Source organism: Acomys russatus, chromosome 10 (assembly GCF_903995435.1).
Source record: "Acomys russatus chromosome 10, mAcoRus1.1, whole genome shotgun sequence".
NCBI lineage: Eukaryota > Metazoa > Chordata > Mammalia > Rodentia > Muridae > Acomys > Acomys russatus.
In genome coordinates, this window is record NC_067146.1 from 44,874,422 (window position 1) to 44,893,331 (window position 18,910).

General features: G+C 36.2%; 1 protein-coding gene across 1 annotated transcript in view; it reads left to right on the forward strand.

Moving 5' to 3' along the window:
• Nucleotides 1-18,910, forward strand: part of Pclo (piccolo presynaptic cytomatrix protein) — a 328,544-nt gene that overhangs the window by 279,127 nt on the left and 30,507 nt on the right. The window contains exons 21-22 of the mRNA XM_051152077.1: nucleotides 5,887-6,028; nucleotides 12,518-12,585. Of these exons, the coding sequence (XP_051008034.1) occupies nucleotides 5,887-6,028; nucleotides 12,518-12,585 (210 nt within the window). The remainder of the gene's footprint in view (nucleotides 1-5,886; nucleotides 6,029-12,517; nucleotides 12,586-18,910) is intronic.

The following is an 18,910-nucleotide window of genomic DNA, read 5'->3' on the forward strand; positions in this document are numbered from 1 at the left end:
TTTATGAAGCAACCATTCAGATTTCACTTAACGATAGCATCTTGGTTATCAAAATATTTTTATGACTACTTCTAGTAGCATTTTAAATCAGTTGGCATACTACCAAGTAGTCTCTTTTTTCTGAATAATTTTTTGTCTCTGATTATCAGTTGTAAGAAATACATGTCTGACAATGTAATTCAAGACTATTGTCAGCAAAACACGAGAGATAATATTTCTCCTTCGAACACATATCAAATTAATATTGAAAAAATTTAAGAGTTAGCCATGAGAGTGAAATTCTCTAATGTTATCTCATTTAAACATGTTCATTTTAGCACCAGTCTTTTACTGATAAAGATCTTTGTTGAATTAGAATATTAGTGAAAAACCAAAACTGCACTTGAAATAGTCTTGGTTCATTCCATTCATCTGAATGTAGCTAATATTGTAATTAGATTTATTCAAGATAAAATGAATTGACTTTCTTAATTTTATTTAATGTATCCTAATAAAACCTCATTCTACCATTCGCTATGAAATTGTAGTGCTAATTTAAGTTGTGTTTAGGTTTTTTCTTCCAAAATCAGTTCTAAATTAAATATTTACAGAAAAGAAAGATGTATTTAAAAAGAAAATTATAAGATAAAAAGCAAGTACTATATTATATAAACCATTATGGAAAATTTATATAAAGAAGCACCTTTTGTTTTACTAGCTTAACTTCACTCTCATTATACATATTAAAGCACAGCTTTACATCTGTAACAGAAAGGGACATTAATCTGTTTCTATAATGCTGGAATTAATGATTAGTGAGTATAGAAAACAACTGCCAGTTTCTGGTAGTATTAGATAAAAACAGAGCAAATTGATCATTAAAGTGTCTTTAAATTTTCGTTTATGAATACAAAGAAGGGACATATGTCGATTCAGTGTGCTACCAACTTTTCCTAGACAATACCAAAGGATACATTTATCTCCATTTCCATCTATGGGAGAAGCCATGCGAATGTGAAATAATTTAAGAGTGTTTATTAGGAAGAAAGGTAGCAGAACTTCAGAATCACAGTTCACATGATGATATAAATACAGTTTAGTTATTTGTATAGGAAATACTTAAAATGACTGTTAGATAGTCAACTAACAACTTTTTAAAAGATGTTTCAGTGACATCCTTACTTCAATCGCTCAACTCCAAGATTTGCAAGTGATTGAGTTAGGTGTCAGAGATGCTTATTTTCAATACTTTTCATTGTGGGAACTTATAATTTGGGATATGTGAACACTCCTGCAAATAACAGTGTGGAAGCTTTCTATGCCATTTTCTAGTTTATAAGCTAGAGATATGTTTAAAAATTGATAACAAATACACTGAAGTTGATTGGGGAAAGATTTACCTTCTGAAATATAAAATGCAACATCTCTCCTTAATAATGCTGAACTGTAATGAAAAATACCCAAAAATGAGACCAGACAAAATTCAAGGTAAAACATACGGAATAATGCTAGTCGTATTTGAACTTAAAAACTGACATTTTCAATTCTACATTCAATGAGAATTTTAGAACATGAGACAAACCTCAGAAGTAAGTGCAAAACTAACAGCAGCAGTAACAGAGAAAGAAGGGAGGGAGGGAAGAAAGGAGAGAGGGAAGGAAAGAGGGAAGAAAAGGTCCCTAATGTTAAAACAAGCTTTTAAAAAATCCTCTCTAAGCACTCAATTCTAAAGAAAACAAAGCCCTTAAAGTGTTTGTTTGTTTGTTTGTTTGTTTGTGAAAAGTAAATGTAATATAAAAGAGAATTAGCAGCTTTGAATTCTCCCATTACCTTGAGATATAACGATTTGTTAATCTTTGCAATTAAAGGAAAATAATGGTTTAGAGTAGGTAAGTAATCCTTAGCATTCTTTTTTTAATTAAAAAATAATTAATCCTTTATTGTAAAGACTCTGCAAATTATCTTTTTCAGTATCTACTTTTTTTTATTAGTTCATTAATATTACATCTCAATAGTTATCCCTTGTATCCTCCCATTTCTCCCTCCCTCTCATTTTCCCCTTACTCCCCTCCCCTATGACCGTGACTGAGGGGGACCTCCTCCCCCTGTATATGCTCATAGGGTATCAAGTCTCTTCTTGGTAGCCTGATATCCTTCCTCTGAGTGCCACCAGGCCTCCCCATCAAGGGGACTTGGTCAAATATAGGGCACCATAGTTCACATGAAAGTCAGACCCCACTCTCCACTCAGCTATGGAGAATATCCTGTCCCTTGGCTAGATCTAGGTCGGCGTTCGATGTTTACTGCATGCATAGCCCTGAAGATACAATTGTAGAACTCGAAACAACCATCAAAGAAAATGCTAAACCCTTAGCCTTCTTAACCAGTTCCTAACAGCCAGGATTCCCCAGCTCAGTCTGTTCTGCAATTTGCTAAGGTTTCTGGGCACAGTGCTGCCATCATGTGGCAGCTAGGCTGACAGCGTTGCATAGTCAAGTCTACTGGAGAGGGCGAGGCAACCCAACAGAGATAAGGTAATTGAAGACAGATGTGCTTTCGAAGAGACAGTATCACATTTAATTAGGATTAGTCACTAGGAAGTAATAAAACATAACGACATCGAACCATGAAACAGACAAAGACAATAAAGAGGTAAAAGATATTTTTACCCCCACGAAGGTAAAGTGTTTACCTGAAATGCCTCCTCAATAATCAAGTATCAAAAGGGAATGGACTTTCTCAAATGTTACCTGTTGACGATAACAAGTTTCCCCTCCCCCACGAGTGTATACCAGTCAACCTTCCCTGTAGTGGGTAACGTTTTTTTTTTTTTTTTTAGCGAAATTAACATTTCAAAATGAAAGTATATATCTAAAAATAATTCCAAAAAACTAGGTTTCATATTTTAAATTTTTTTCAATTTGCTTATAAAAAGACCATTTTATTTTCCATTACACAGGTGCATAGCTTCATGGATTGTATTATATATTTTCTGAAACTGTTTAAAACAAGAGTAAAAGCAGAATTAGACTAGTTTAAACTGTTATTTTCAGAATCATAAAATCATGGAAGACTAAGCTTTTAATGGTTCTGTTATTTCACTCAAAATGCAGAAAAATAAATCTAAGTTCTTCGTTTGTTTACCAACAGGAAACAACAAACTCTAGCATTTGTAATGGTGATTGCTCCTACATAATGTTACTATACATATTATTTTCTGTCATCATCCTAATGTAAATGTTCATATGCTATACATGATCTGTCACTAACTTTTGTTAAACATACATCTATACCTTTCAGCACTCATACTAGCACTAAATATCTTTCGTCACTCAAACCAGTTTTTGAGGGCACTGGGATTAAAAATCTAGTCAGCTGACTATATTTTTTCCATATGGTATACCAGATAAAAATTGTCATAACTTATTTTAATAAGCTACAAAAAATTGTTTTCAAGCAGTTTCTTTGGAAAAATAAAGTAAAAAGTGTTCTATGTTAGATGCCACTTTTTATGAGAAATATGCATACTTTCTTTAAAACATATTAAGTATAAAATGTCAAATACAGCCTGCTAATTCACTAAGGCATTTTTGGCATTTGGTTTAGGAACAATAGCATTGTTATTTATTCATTCATTTGTTCATCAAATATTACTTGACCACTGTTCAAAGTCAAATGTGTAAGGATTACCAATGATGCAGCATTAACGCAACAAATAGTCAAGGTAGAGAGAGGTCATCTCCGTAGGCGATGCAGTGATCATGAGCAATGGGTCCTCCAGACTTAAGAGTTGCTCGGAAGAAGAGGGAAAAAAGACGCTTGACGCAGGTGACGGCTGGGGTTGAAATGTAGACACGTGTATGTTCTATAAGGTAGCAATTCCTGGCATGTAGTGTGCTTGCTCCTGGATTAAAAATTGTTTTAACTTAGTGAGATTAATTTTTTTTAATTATTATCTATTAATTGCTGCCTTTGAAAACAGGACATTGAGGTTTTTTGGGTTTTGTTAATGAAACTAATGTTTTTCTTTCGATGTACTATCTACTATTAAAAATCTGGGGAGGTTGCTTATTTAATACCATTTTAAAGCATGAAAACTTTTTTTCTAAATTAATGGGATAATCTGAATTGTTGTTGGTTGATTATGCTGTTTAACTGTTATATACATATATGTGTTATAATTTAATATTCTAGTCATGTTCCCTTTATATTTTAAATTACTCACTTATAGTATTTTCTTTAACACCAAATATGCAATCTAGCTTTCTTTTATATAAGATGAATAAAATGTTTAGCAAATATTAGATCTATTACTTTATACAAATCTCATGCTATATAGATAACTAGTATTTTATTGCTGGCTGCCACTCGCAACTTCTTTTAAGTAACACTTTCCAACTTATAAACATCAGATATGTAATTGAGTTTTATAAAAGTTTCTTCCTTGTTCTTCTTTTGTGGAGGAGGAATTCCGTCACCATTGGAATAGATATATAATTACTTGGTAGCTTGTAAGGATGTCTTATTGCTGTAATGGAGACAAGAAAAGTTAAACATTTTACAAGATCTGACAGTAGCTAATCTGCCTGTCCTCAATTTTCCATACAATTTCTTTGAGTTTTCATTGTATTTGACTATAATAGTTACATGTTTTCCAGACTAAAACTCATCATGTGTATACATTTCCTTAAGAACCATATAGACCTCACAGTATGAAAAAATTATTAACCCTTCACCCAGTAACAAGAACACATTCACATAAGAGACTACTGATGGAACAGGGATATGCTTATAGAGGGAAAAGATGCCAAAAAGTCTTGCAGTTTGTAACACATATAGACTTAGAACCCAGAAAAAAAAATCATTGTCAAAGACCAAGTAAGATCAAAGACATTAATGAATAGCCAAAGACCATAAATCCCAAGAAAGGAAAGATAGGAGCTTGGCGATTACTATCACAGGAGAAAAACTGCTAGGCTCCAGTTTTATACCATGCTACATGCCCATCTTAAAGAGGTCACCATTACTGATGGCCTTGTTTCCACACAAGAAAGCTTAGGGTGTCTGGAGAATGAGTATAGATCAGGAAGACAAAAGGTCACCCTCTCTAGCAAGGGATGCACACCAAGAGCATCAAATAATTGCTAAATAAGTTCTTCCTCACAAAGTATGAGATGCACTGTCTTTCTTCCTTCTTTGTGCATGGCAACTCCTCCCACCCCGAGTCTAGAGCTCTACCAGGTGAGAAAGAGTTCTGTGCTCCTGCGTAGCATATAGTACAAATGTGAATGCTTCCATGGGTACAAAACTGAAACTCACAAAAAAAAAAAAAAAAAAAAAAACCCTGAAACAAGTCCCCATAGCAATTACAAAATCCCGCAGGGGGAAATAAAACACCTTTAGGTTGAAAAAAGAAATTAGAATACCAGGTGAGTTGGTAGAGCCACATGTAAAGTCTCTATTCTGCCATGCAATTCTCTTATAAGAAGACTCTCTGGTTAGTGACTATTAATATGTAAAGTAATTACCCAGTTTATTTTATTCTGTTCTTAGTACTACCAGAGTATCCTAAAATAGTTTCTGTGTGGGTCTCCCAAATTCCATAGCACTGTTGTAGTGATGTACAAATAATAGCAGAAGAATTACATGCTATTTGAGGCTAACAATGGGAGTGGTTTTCCCAGTAAGTTTTTCACGTGTAATAAAAAAGTGAAGGGATTCTATACTGCCCATGTGTATTAATGGCTAAAGAAATCAAAAGCAAAAGCGGGTTGAGGAAAGGAGAATGTTTTTTGTTTCTGCTGGTCCTTTCTACTAGTCGTATGTACCTATGCGATTTTTACGTTTGGAGGGAAAAAACGAGCTTCACTTGTTGACTGTGGTATTAACTCTCCCTACGTCATGCAGCAAAGCCCGCCAATCACCGACCTGCAGAGAGCTCCGTGTCTACTGGCTCCTCGGGCAGCAGCGTTGGCAGTGGGTACAGCATGGACAGTGAAGGAAGCAGCTGTGTGGCAGGGGAGACTAATCTGCTTCCTATCCCAAGGATGTAAGTGGTTCTTTTATTTAAAAAAAAAAGGGGGGGGCTCCAATTTTAACAACATCGTAATTCATTCTTAACATTTCACAGGAGAAAAACGAGGTAATTATCCATTCTGAATCACTGTCTCTGGACGTCTGGGCTGCTGGTGCTTACATAAGAATCAGTTGTTCAGAGTCGACTGGTTCACTTCAGTTAATTCTAAAGATGAACGCAAATCACTAGCATGGTGACTTCATCTGCACCGCCTGCGTTTAACATAGAAGCTGTTAGGATAATAACTGAGCTGGGCCAGCCCACAGTGCAGAGCAGCTCATCACTCAATGACCAGACACCAGGGCCGGTATTTGAAGTCAACATAGCTTCATTTTTTTCGACTCAGTAGATATTTCTTTCACATTTGCGGAATTCATATCATCTTTGAAGCAAATGACAAATTGGAATAATCATTTAGACTTTTCAACTCTAAAGCTCTCTACAGTTAAAATGAAAATTCTGAATTTTCCCCCGTGGTTTATAGAACTTGTTCTAGAACTAGGAATATAGCTCACACATAGTATACTAAACCTCGTGATAGTGCGTGTTGTGATAGGGTGGATTTAGATACATTGTAGTTTCTGTCTGTTCCAGTTTCCAACTCTGAATTTAAGACCTTTCATTTTCCTTTCCGTGAGTTAGTCCGTGGCTTGGAAAACACCAATAAGAAGGCCACAGCATGCACAGCCTAAGGTGTAAGGACCCGGCACCTCGGCTTCGGCAGTTTCTAATGTTAAAAGGAGGCTATTTCACAGCACGTGAAAAATATATAAAAATGACCCTTTTTGACTGAGCTGCACTGGACACAGCTACTCCTGTGAACTTCCGTGTTGCCCCTTGTTGTTCCTGTGCTACAGAGCACGGTGGTGTTGTGCTGTGACAGAGAGTATCTAAAAGGACAGTCAAAGGTCTTTCATTTTCGCAAGTTGTGTGGTCGTCTCTGGAAGTGGAACTGGGAGAATTCTCCAAAAGGGGAATTTATTCTTTTCACACAAAATATGGAAATATTCTCTTTGATCTCCACAGTAATTCTGTTAGATACTGTTTCATTTTAGGAAAATAAAATAATAAGGAAAACAGGGAATAATGCATTTATTTTAATAGCTCTAAGTTATATTTTTCCAACTTAAAGGAATTCTTATTCTATTACCAGTTTATCTGAGAGATTTTTCTTATATGACTTTATCTTTCAAATTTAGTTTGTGTATTCAATAAAAGTGGTCATATTTCATCAGTTCTATTTATTGGAAATCGTTCCTAAAAATAATCTGATATATCAATGTTTTACCTCATAGATCTGCCGAACTAATCAACAGGGGTTTAATCAAATTCATTACATTTCTTTCTAGATTGTGAGTATCTTAGGAAATTATGATACTTTCCTACAAATAATCTAAAAATCTTCTAGTCAGTCTGTAACTTTCAGACTATATAATTTAATACTTCCAGATATAAAAATGTCTTACTCCCTTGGTGTCTGAATCTCTGGGTTGAAAGATTAGCATGTTCCCAATTTGCTTGTTGGTTTTCTTATTTCATATTTTTCCCTTTAAACAAGTTCCTCTATAAATTGTGTGGGAGACAACCACTTCACCATATGAACATAAAATATTTTCCTTTTAACTTACTATATGATAAATGTAAGAACTATTTGTTCCTTCTTTTCAGTGTTTCCTTGTGTCTCACACAATTGTTGTTTGACCTAGTGCAAGTGTTCAATAACTATTCAGTGACTGACTTTGACATTTAAGATACATCATATGCTATCTGAATGTTCTGAGTTGAAGTCAGTTTGCTGAGAATGCAGGAAAATTGTCTGCTGCACACATCTCACAGGTACATGTCCTCTGCACATCGCTTAACTGCACCATGTAAGTGTGCACGAAGATTTTTCCCATTCTTCAAGGTGGATGTACCTCACATTTTGATGAATGTCTTGAAGTTAATCTGGAAGCAGAATACTCAGATATCACTAAAAATAAAATTGATGACTCTGATATAAATTTTTAATTCTTAACACAACAAAATTATAACATTTTTAATAAACAGGCATAATACAAAGATACTCATTTTAAGTACTCTGTCATATGGGCTCCTCATTCTATATTTTTGCTTAGTAACAAGAGATAGATATCTTTGATTCATTCTTCCAGCAATATACTGCAGCTACGCCCTAAGCTTTCATTTCCGCTAACAGTAAAAGAAGGAGCTGCATTAGTTTTTTTTTTTTTTAACCTAACTGATTTTATCTTAATGAAACAATTAGACAAACTGAAGCCCTGTGCATGGCTGAGCAGGAGATATAGCTCAGTGGTAGAGCAACTGCCTAGAATATGCACAACCCTGGGCTTAGTTTTCAGTATAACAAAATTAAGGAAATGAAAATTAAGTTCTATATTGTTTTTGTAGTCAAGACTATGAATTCACATGGACACAGTCTACATACACACATAGATATACATGCATTACACATGCACACATACAAACATTAGGGATTATATAAACTGTATACATGTGGTCTTGTGCTCATAATCACTAAATAAAATTCAGTGCTTAAGTATTTGATGTAAAATTGCTACAATGGAATCATAAAATGGCTTTGAAGATTAAATAATTCCTAAATTTTCAAAGTTTCATCTATTCCTTTTCTGGGTTTTGCTTTATTTTGTGTTTTTGTTTGTTTGGTTTTGTGTCTGTTTGTTTGTCTTCCAAGTCAAGGCATAGCCTTCTCTGTGTAGCCTGGAACTCACTTTGTCTTTAAGCTCATAGAGATCTTTCTGCCTCCAAAATGCTGCCAGCCGGCAATGTTTCTTTTCTTTCTTTTATTCTGTCTTTCTGTTTTCTTTTATATACAGAAACATTTTAGATTCTTGTCAGGAGAATGTCAAGAGGAGATTTTGAAAAACGACGCTTGAAAAGATATAATATGATTCTTACAGTTACAATTTCAGTAAATTCAGCAAATCAGAAACATTTTGTGGAAATTAGAATTGTCAATAAACATTTCTGCATCAGAATTACATTCTCGTAGATTGAGTATGGAGGCATTCTTTGTTCCATGCTTCTTCCAGATTCTAACATGTTTGAGTTTTATTTCATCATGTTATGATGGAATCTAAGCATGTCTAAAGACCATTCCCAAATCCACCATATGTCATGAAGCCTTTCCTCTGGCTGAGGCAACAAGAAGCAACTTACAGCGTTTTGGCTGCTACCCAGCCAGCATTCTAATACCACCGTTTTGAAGTACTGTCAAGTCTTTATCCAGTTGGCTTGATCAAACCTTTGAGACAGAAACTAAAAGAGATTTTGATTAAATTCAAAATTATTAATTTTATTATCTATTTGTTAGTACATTATATTTATGAATATCTGGTTACTCAGGCACTGAGCTCAATTTTCCTAGCCCTCTCCCACTGCCCTCTTATAAAAGAAGACTCGGTCTTCTCACTTAGCTGCCAGACGGCAAGAGACCACAGACCCATAAGCAAAGAGCAGTGTGACGTAAAACCGGTTTCTTTAACACACAAGAAAATATAGAAAGAACCTTAAACTTTCATTAAGTAGGATGAAAAGTCTATGTTTTAAAAACACATTACAGTATAGCTATTTTTATTTTCCAAGTTAGACAAAAATTTACTTGTTGGTGGAATTCATATAAAATTTGAATAAATATGTGTACTGTGTAATGTTCAAGCCAAGAAAAGCATAGAGATTTTCTCAGACATTTCTCATCTGTTTGTGGTGAAGGGGTACAGAATCCCTTTAATAACTTTCTGGAATGCTTTCTTATTAGTAGTTTCAGTCAGTTTGTTGTATAGTAGAATACTGGAAGCTATTTATCTGTAACTAAAATCCCACTAAGCAGCCTTCCCTGTGTCCTTCCCACTCCTTACTCTCCCAGCCTCTGGGACACCATTGTCATATATGTGAGATGGACACTTTTAGATTCTAGATATGAGTGAAATCCAATAATACTGGCCTTCCAATGCTTGCCTTATTTCACTTAACTCATTGCATTCTAGCTGTAGCAAATGACAAGATTTTGTTCTTTCTATAATTAAACAATGCTCTCTGCTGTACATCTAGCATACTTTTTATGCATTCATCTGAGTAATTTACTGACCCATCAGTAGGTTGGACACTGATACTTATTAATTATTATAACCAGAGTTTCAATGAACATTGAAGTACAGAAATCTATAACATACTGGTTTTTTTTTTGTTTTTTGGTTTTTTTTTGGTATGTATATTCCCCTATAGGATTGTGCGGCCACATGGTAGTTTGACTTTTGATCTTTATTAAGTAAGAAAGCTATCGTTTCAGTATTAACTTGAGGATTTTTGTTGTCTAGTTATATTTTTATAGTGTTTGTGACAGCAAAAGCCATGTCATATGTAGAATATAGCAGGTTATAGCATTCCTTCCCACCCCCTGGTTTGTATAGTCTTTCACCCTCCTTAAGGTGTATAAAACATGTCACATTTATTCTCAGTACTTTGAGGAGTTATAAGACTCTGCATGGACCATGGCACACTGATGATATTTTCTTTTAATTTTTTTATGAAAGGTCATACTGTACATAGACTCAAAACATCTATACTGATTGAAGTTCCCAAATAGTGTATATGACTTCTCACTGCTCCACACTCCTGACTGAACTTATTTGATGTGTCAAAGCATTTCTACCTGGTGATTAGTGATGTTCAGTCTTTTCACATACCTATTGGCCACTTGTTTTTAATTAAGATATATCTATTTAAGTTACAAAATTATTTCCATGTTTTATCTAATTCAGTATTTACCTTCTCACTGAAAAGCCTGTAACATTTTGTTACTATAAAGATATAGCTCTTACTTAAGTTAAAAATTAAAAAGGTAAATGTTTAAAATTATGGATATGATACTCCTCTGTTGAGAATTCTCTGTTTAGTTCCAAGCCCCATTTCTCAATTGGGTTATTCGGTTTGGTGGTGTTTAATTTCTTGAGTTCTTTATATATTTTGGATATTAGACCTTTGTCAGATGTAGGGTTGGTGAAGATTTTTTCCCAGTCTGTAGGCTGTCGCTTTGTTCTCTTGACAGTGTCTCCTGCCTTACAGAAGCTTCTCAGCCTCATGAGGTCCCATTTATTAATGGTTGACATTAAGGCCTGGGCCGTTGGTGTTCTGTTCAGGAAGTTGTCTCCTGTGCCAATATGTTCCAGGCTCTTTCCCACTTTTTCTTCTAAGTGGCTTAGTGTCTCTGGTTTTATGTTGAGGTCTTTAATCCACTTGGATTTGAGTTTTGTGCAAGGTGACAAATATGGGTCCAGTTGCATTTTTTTACACATAGACCTCCAGTTAGACCAGCACCATTTGTTGAAGATGCTATCCTTTTTCCATTGAATGGATTTGGCTTCTTTGTCAAAAATCAAGTGACCATATGTGTGTGGATTCATATCTGGGTCTTCGATTCGATTCCACTGATCAACCAGCCTGTTGCTGTGCCAGTACCATGCTGTTTTAATTACTATTGCTTTATAGTACAGTTTGAGACTCTAGATGAGAGAAGCATGGGAGAATAGCAAAGTAGAAGGATCCAGACGGTCCTAGAAACCTACAAATAGAACATTATGATAGGCAGATTTGGGCCCAGGGGTCCCGCTCAAACTAAGGCACCAGCCAAGGACTATACAGGAGGTAAACTTTAAACCCCTTCCCAGATCTAGCCAATGGTCAGAATATTCTCCACAGTTGAGTGGAGAGTGTGATACGACTTTCTCACATACTCTGGTGCCCCACATTTGACCATGTCCCCTGGAGGGGGAGACCTGGTGGCACTCAGAGGAAGAACAGCAAGTAGCCAAGAAGAGACTTGATACCCTATGAGAATATATAGGGGGACGTAATCCCCCTCAGGAACAGTCATAGGGGAGGGGAATAATGGGAAAAGGGGGGGGGGGGAGGAATGGGAGGATACAAGGGATGGGATAAACATTGAGATGTAACAAGAATAAATTAATAAAAAAAAAATTAAAAAAAAAATAAATAAAATAAAATTATGGATATGTTTGACTGGATAGATAGATAGATAGATAGATAGATAGATAGATAGATAGATAGATCATGTAGTCTCCTATTAATGTGAGCATTTTTTAAGTTTTCTGTGTTGAAAATAGTTTTTAAATAAAAGAAATTTTAAAAATTCATGAGTGCAATTTTTATAAATGAGTTTATAAATAAAATGTGTTGATTTTTTTTTGATATTATGTTTAGACTGACTAGGAATAATAATGAAGTTCCCATTCTAAAAATAATGTGACATAGCATAATTAACTACTTGCATATTTTCCATACAAATCATCCACTGTTGACTCTGAATATATAATGTTTTTTTTTTTTTTTTTTGCTTAAAATTTTACCTCATTTGTATTAGAGTGAATCATAACCAAAGATGCCACTTTTTTTTCTTTGAAACAGAGGAAAAATGGGACAGAATGGACTAGACCCTGTGAAACAGCCAGGAATGGGAACAACAGACACAGAGGGTAAGTGGCCTTGACGTTATTGAGCTGTGCCAGAATCCCCATGCGGCATGATAAACTCGTCTAGGTATACGTGACAAAACAGCCAATGGTGAATCATCATCTAATGTGCAAGAGTGACTTCGTGTGCAGCACCTACTTGTTCAATTTCCTCATTCATACTTAAATATTCAAAACTTTGGGGTTACTGAGACCTTCAATGGGATCGTGGGGATAACGGGGGAAAAACTCAGAAGAAAAACTTAGTGGGATAGAATAGAGGACATGTGATTCAACCAATGATGCTACAGCCAGATAGAGTCTTACAAAGAACCAAGCCATACATTGGTTAAAAAGACAAAGTCCTCATTGAATTGGTCTGGGAAATAATATCCACATGGAAGAGGATGAAGCTAAATCTCTATCTCTCACTTTGAAAACACTGACTCAAAGTGCAGCAAAGGCCTTAGTGTGAGAATAGAAGCTCTACAGCTGCCGGAGAGAGTCCAAGGAGCAGGTATAGGCTTAGGCAAGGACGTCTCAGGACAAGGACACCAAAAGCCAAGGAAATAATAACAGGAGTTCACAAGTGAGATTACATGTAATTTAGAAGCTTTTGTACGTTTCAGAGGAACAAAAGCCTGGCATAATTAGTGTCCATACTACATAAAACTTAAATAGCTAAATATAATATATCCTGGCCACAGTTTCCCCTACCCCCTCTCCTCTCAGTTCTCTAGCAACCCCCACCACACCCGACCCCTCCTCTCCCAGAGATCCATTCCTCAATTTCAATTTAGGAAAGAGCAGGTGACTCAACGATATCAACTGAACACAGTATAACAAGTTACAATAAGACAAAATGACCAATCTGAAGGAAGGAAAAGAGTCCCAAGAGCAGGCAAAACAGCCACAGATACCCTTAATCACACACACACACACACACACACACACACACACACACACACACACACACAACCCACAAGTTTTAAAGTTTTACATTTTCTCTAATTTATTCAGTGCAAGTTTGAAATCTAAAGAAGGTTTTTTTAAAGTATATGTCATGAGTTTTGGCCGTATTTCTTGTTCTATTTCCATTCTGTTCCCTCTCCTACCCCATCCCCTTACAAATGAGGGAAATGTGACATTGTGTTTAGGTGTCTGGTTTGTTTTCTTCGTTGTGACAATCTCCAGGTGCACATGTTTTCTAGCAGTGGTCATGGGTTAATTCTTCTCTGTGGTTGAATACAATGTTATTCTTTACATGCACCATATTTATTCATGTGTTAATCTTTTTTTAAATGTTTTATAAATTTATTCATATTACATCTCAGTTGTTAGCCCATCTCTTGTATCCTCCCATTCCTCCCTCCCTCCCACTTCCTCCCTACTCCCCTCCCCTATGTCTATGACTGAAGGGGACCTCCTCCCCCTGTATATGCTCATAGGGTATCGAGTATTTTCTTGGTGGCCTGTTATCCTTTCTCTGAGTGCCACCGGGCCTCCCCATCAAGGGGACATGGTCAAAATGTGGCACCAGAGTTTTTATGACAGTCAGACCTTCCTCTCCACTCAACGGTGGAGAATGTCCTGCCTATCGGCTAGGTCTGGGTAGGGGTTCGAAGTTTACTGCCTTTATTTTCTTTGTCTGGTGCCATAGTTTGAGCAGGACTCCAAGACCCAGATCTGCCCGTCATAATGTTCTTCAGGTAGGTTTCTAGGACCCTCTGGATCCTTCTATTTCCCCATTCTCCCATGCTTCTCTCACCTAAAGTCCCAATAGGATGTCCCCCCCTCTGACCCACTTTCTTGGTAAGTAAAGTCTTTCATGGGGCATGTCCTTTGGGCTAGTGTCTCGATATAAGTGAGTATATACCATTTGCCTCTTTTTGCTTCTGGTTGAACTCACTCATTATGATAATTTGTAGTTCAATCCATTTGTCCACAAATTTCAGGAATTTCTTGTTTTTAATAGCTGAATAGTATTCCATAGTGTAAATGTACCTCAGGAGGCTGTGAAGCTTCTGTAAGGCAGGAGACACTGTCAACAGAACAAAGCCGACAGCCTACAGACTGGGAAAAGATTTTCATCAACCCTTCATCTGATAAAGGTCTAATATCCAAAATATATAAAGAACTCAAGAAATTAAACACTACCAAACCAAATAACCCAATTGAGAAATGGAGCTCAGAACTAAACAGAGAATTCTCACCAGAGGAATACCAAATGGCTGAGAAACACTTAAAGAAATGCTCAGCCTCCTTAGTCATCAGGGAAATGCAAATCAAAACAACACTGAGATTCCATCTTACACCCATCAGAATGGCTAAGATCAAAAACTCAATTGACACCTCATGCTGGTAAGGATGTGGGGAGAGAGGAACACTCCTTCATTGCTGGTGGGAATGCAAACTAGTACAGCCACTTTGGAAATCTATCTGGTGCTTTCTCAGAAGAATGGGAATAGGGCTTCCTCAAGACCCAGCTATTCGACTCCTTGGAATATACCCAGAAAATGCTCTACCACACAACAGGGACATATGCTCAACCACGTTCATAGCTGCCTTATTCATAATTGCCAGAATGTAATAGCCTAAGAGTCCCTCAGTAGAAGAATGGATAAAGAAACTGTGGTATGTCATGTGTTAATCTTAGCTTAGGTCCTCGGGTTGCTTATTTGACTTAGTTATTTTGGGTACTGTGCCTATAAACACGGACCTTGTGATATATTGAGTAAATATATGTTGTACATCTGGATTATGTGATATTTCTACTTTTAATTTATTAGAACTTTCATACTGTTTAAATAGTGGCTTGACTAATTTACATTATCAACAGTAATGTATAAATATTTGATAATGTCCTGTATCCTACCCAACATTAGCTGTTGTTAGTTTTCTTGATGATGCTGATTCTGACTGTGGAGATAGCAAACTCAATGTAGTTTTTTGATGCATTTCTCTGGTGACTTAAGATGTTGAATATCTTTATATGCTTATTGGTAATTTTTCCTTCATCATTTGATGACTATTTGTTTCTTTCATCACAGCATTTATCGATATTTATGTTATTTTGTAATTAAAGTTTAATATTTGTTCTCCTTTGTGAATTGTCCCTTTCAATCGCTTTCATTTTTAATATATTACCTCATTTAATTACTTAAATTACTTGTAAAATTAATAGGATATATTGGTATTGTATTTAAGGATACAAAATCACAATTTACATGAAGCTATCACTTAATTGATCCTAAGATATGACACCAAATCTTCCATTTTTTAAAAATAGAGTGATTGAGGCATGGTGTTTTGAGACCACTAGAGAATATGAGTGGACTTGCTTCAATTCTAATCTGTTGGGAGATATGTGAAGTGATTTCTCTGTCTACAAAGACCTCATTTTGTAATCCCTGGAAGAAAAGATAGTTTCTTCATTGTACTACAAGATTTTCTACACATTTTCATGGTTTCTCATTAAGAAATCTCATTCAACATCTGTATGTCTTTTACCTGTTGCCATGTTCCCCAAAGTCCCATCCACTTCCTGGTCCTGTAACACACACATGCATGCACACACACACACACACACACACACACACACACACACACACACATACACACATGCACACACACATGCACAGAGAAAGAGACAGAGACAGAGAGAGACTTTGCATAAACTCAATTCTCTCATATATATTATTCAAAATCCATTAGATGATCTAGAATACAAGTTCATTGTAGATCACACTAAGTTATGCAGTTATGTGCCACTAGGAAAACAGAAAATACTCTATGTACCTAAATGAGAATATAGCTGTGTAGAGCTCTCATTGGTGGTGTGAGTCTGGGAGAGTAAAGCCTAAAACTTAGGTGGAATAAAGTCTCATGCAATCTCCAACTTTATCTGCTTTATTCAGAGCCATCAGACAGTTTGAGTTTTGAGGATTAAGAATAGTTACCTAAATAAAGATGTTCACTCCCTGAAACAAGTCACATGTGGCAAAAGCATGTTTTCCATACCAGCACATGAATAACAAAAACTAAAGGAAACTCTCCCCTACCCACTACACCTGCTCAGAGCACAAAAACACCTTCTAAGCAAATTTCTGTGTTTTAACAGAACTGAAGCCATAGACTCTTGTCTTGTTTTCTTGGAGTTTTCTCACAAGCGTTAGGACTTGCCCTCACATGAATCTACTCCTGAGCTGTGTTCCAACATACAGATATATAAACTGATATAAGAATATTCTATAAATACATATGAATATAAATCAATGACATTTAATTACTCATGATTCTAGAATTCAGGTATAAAAATAATTTTTGCCACTTAATTCACCTTTCTCTTAACCTTAATGCTTATAAGTAAACTGATTCTGCGTGGATGTTAACAGTGGAGACACTGCTCACTCCATGTTACTTGCTTGTTTGCTTCCTTCCTTCCTTCCTGTCAATCCCACACAAAATATGCTTGTTTTCCAAAAAGAGGCCAGAGGCTGCTTCTTTTTATTTAAACTTGTGAGTCCGTCTGTCTATGCTTCGGTGAACTGACCTTGGTCACCAGTGCATCTTAGATTAGCTGTAGAACAGAGGGGCGGGGGTTGAGAGTGTGAACAGAGAATATGTAATGCAACGTGAGGCATTTATAGTTATGTCCTTTTTGGGGCTAGCAGAACTTTAGACAAGTTGTTTTGATCTTAGCTAAGATTGATATTCAAAATAATCAAATTTCTAATTTTCTTTCTTTTTTAATTTTTATTTAAGTAATTTATTCAGACTGCATCTCATTTGTTATTCCCTCACTTGTATCTTCCCACTACCTCTTTCATCCCATTCTCCTTCCCTAGGTCTGTGATAGAAGGGGACCTTGTCTCCCACTATAAGATCACAGCCTATCATGTTTCTTACTGGTAGCCTTACGCTTCCTCTGAGTGTCACCAGGTCTCTCCACCAAGGGGAAGTGGTAAATGAGGGGGTACAAGAGTTCATATTCAACTCAGTCCCTGCTCTCTACACAATTGTGGAGAATGTGGTATCCATTGGCTAGATCTGGATAGAGGTTCTAGCTTTACTGAATGCATTGTCCTTGGTTGGTACAATAGTTTGAGCTGACCCGCCTAGGTCTGGATCTGCCAGCCTTAATGGTCTTCTTGAAGGTTTCTAGGACCCTCTGGATCCTTCTATTTCCCAATTCTTCCTTACCTCTCTCACCTAGAGTCCAAATAGGAAGTCCCAGTATCTATCCCAATCTCTAGCTAAGTAAAGACATTCAGGGGACATCTCTGTTGGGTTAGTGTCCAATTATAAGTGAGTTTATGCCATGTGTATATTTCTGGGTCTGGGTTAACTCACTCGGTATGATCATTTCTAGTCCCATTCCTTTGCCTGCAAATTTCAGGATTTCCTTGTTTTTAATAGCTGAATAGTATAGTATTTCATAGTGTAAATGTATCACAATTCCTTTATCCATTCTTCGACTGAGGGACATCTAGGTTGCTTCCAGTTTCAGGCTATTACGAATAAGGCTGCTCTGAATGTGGTTGAGCATATGTCCCTGTTGTGTGGTGGAGCATCTCTTGAGTATATTCCAAGGTGTGGAATAGCTGGGTCTTGGGTCTATTTCAAGTTTTCTGAGAAAACACCAGATTGATTTTCATAGTTCTATAAAAGTAGGTTGCAAGAGATGCATAAAAGATAGCTAATATGGGAAGAAATCCACAATAATATTAAACATATAGAAACAATCAAATTAGGAAGGTTATATAGAGTAGGGAAAGGGAGATGGGAAGCAACAGCAGTCTGGCATGATAGAGGCTGTGCACATAGAAATATGACGTCACCTGTGCTGTGCCTAAGGTATACAAAGGACTCATGTGCTGTTTGCTTTGTCTGGTGCAGATAATCGCTTCCTTTCTGTTGTCAGGCAACACAAGTACCCAGCTCAATGGAAGAAGAAAAACTCACAAAACAACGTCAACATAATTTGGTTTTAGACAAATTCCATGGTTTTCTCATAATGCTTTTGTTCCCTCCAATCCTTCATTAGGTACCAGAAAAAATGTCAGCTCATTAAAATATGACAGATTATTGCAGTATTTTATTTCACCTTGAAAATTTAGCATTTCTCATTTAAGTTTTATTGAGCATCTCAGTCCATTCTAAAGAAAGTTCATCCACGAATATGTGACATGATATTATGTGTGTGTGTGTGTGTGTGTGTGTGTGTGTGTTTGTGTGTATAATATTTAAATATACAAATATACCAAACTCTATCATAGAGTTTGGGGTCCTCATCCTTAGATACCTTTGCCTATAGATAGTTCCTGCCCAGATGCTGAGGTATTTTTAT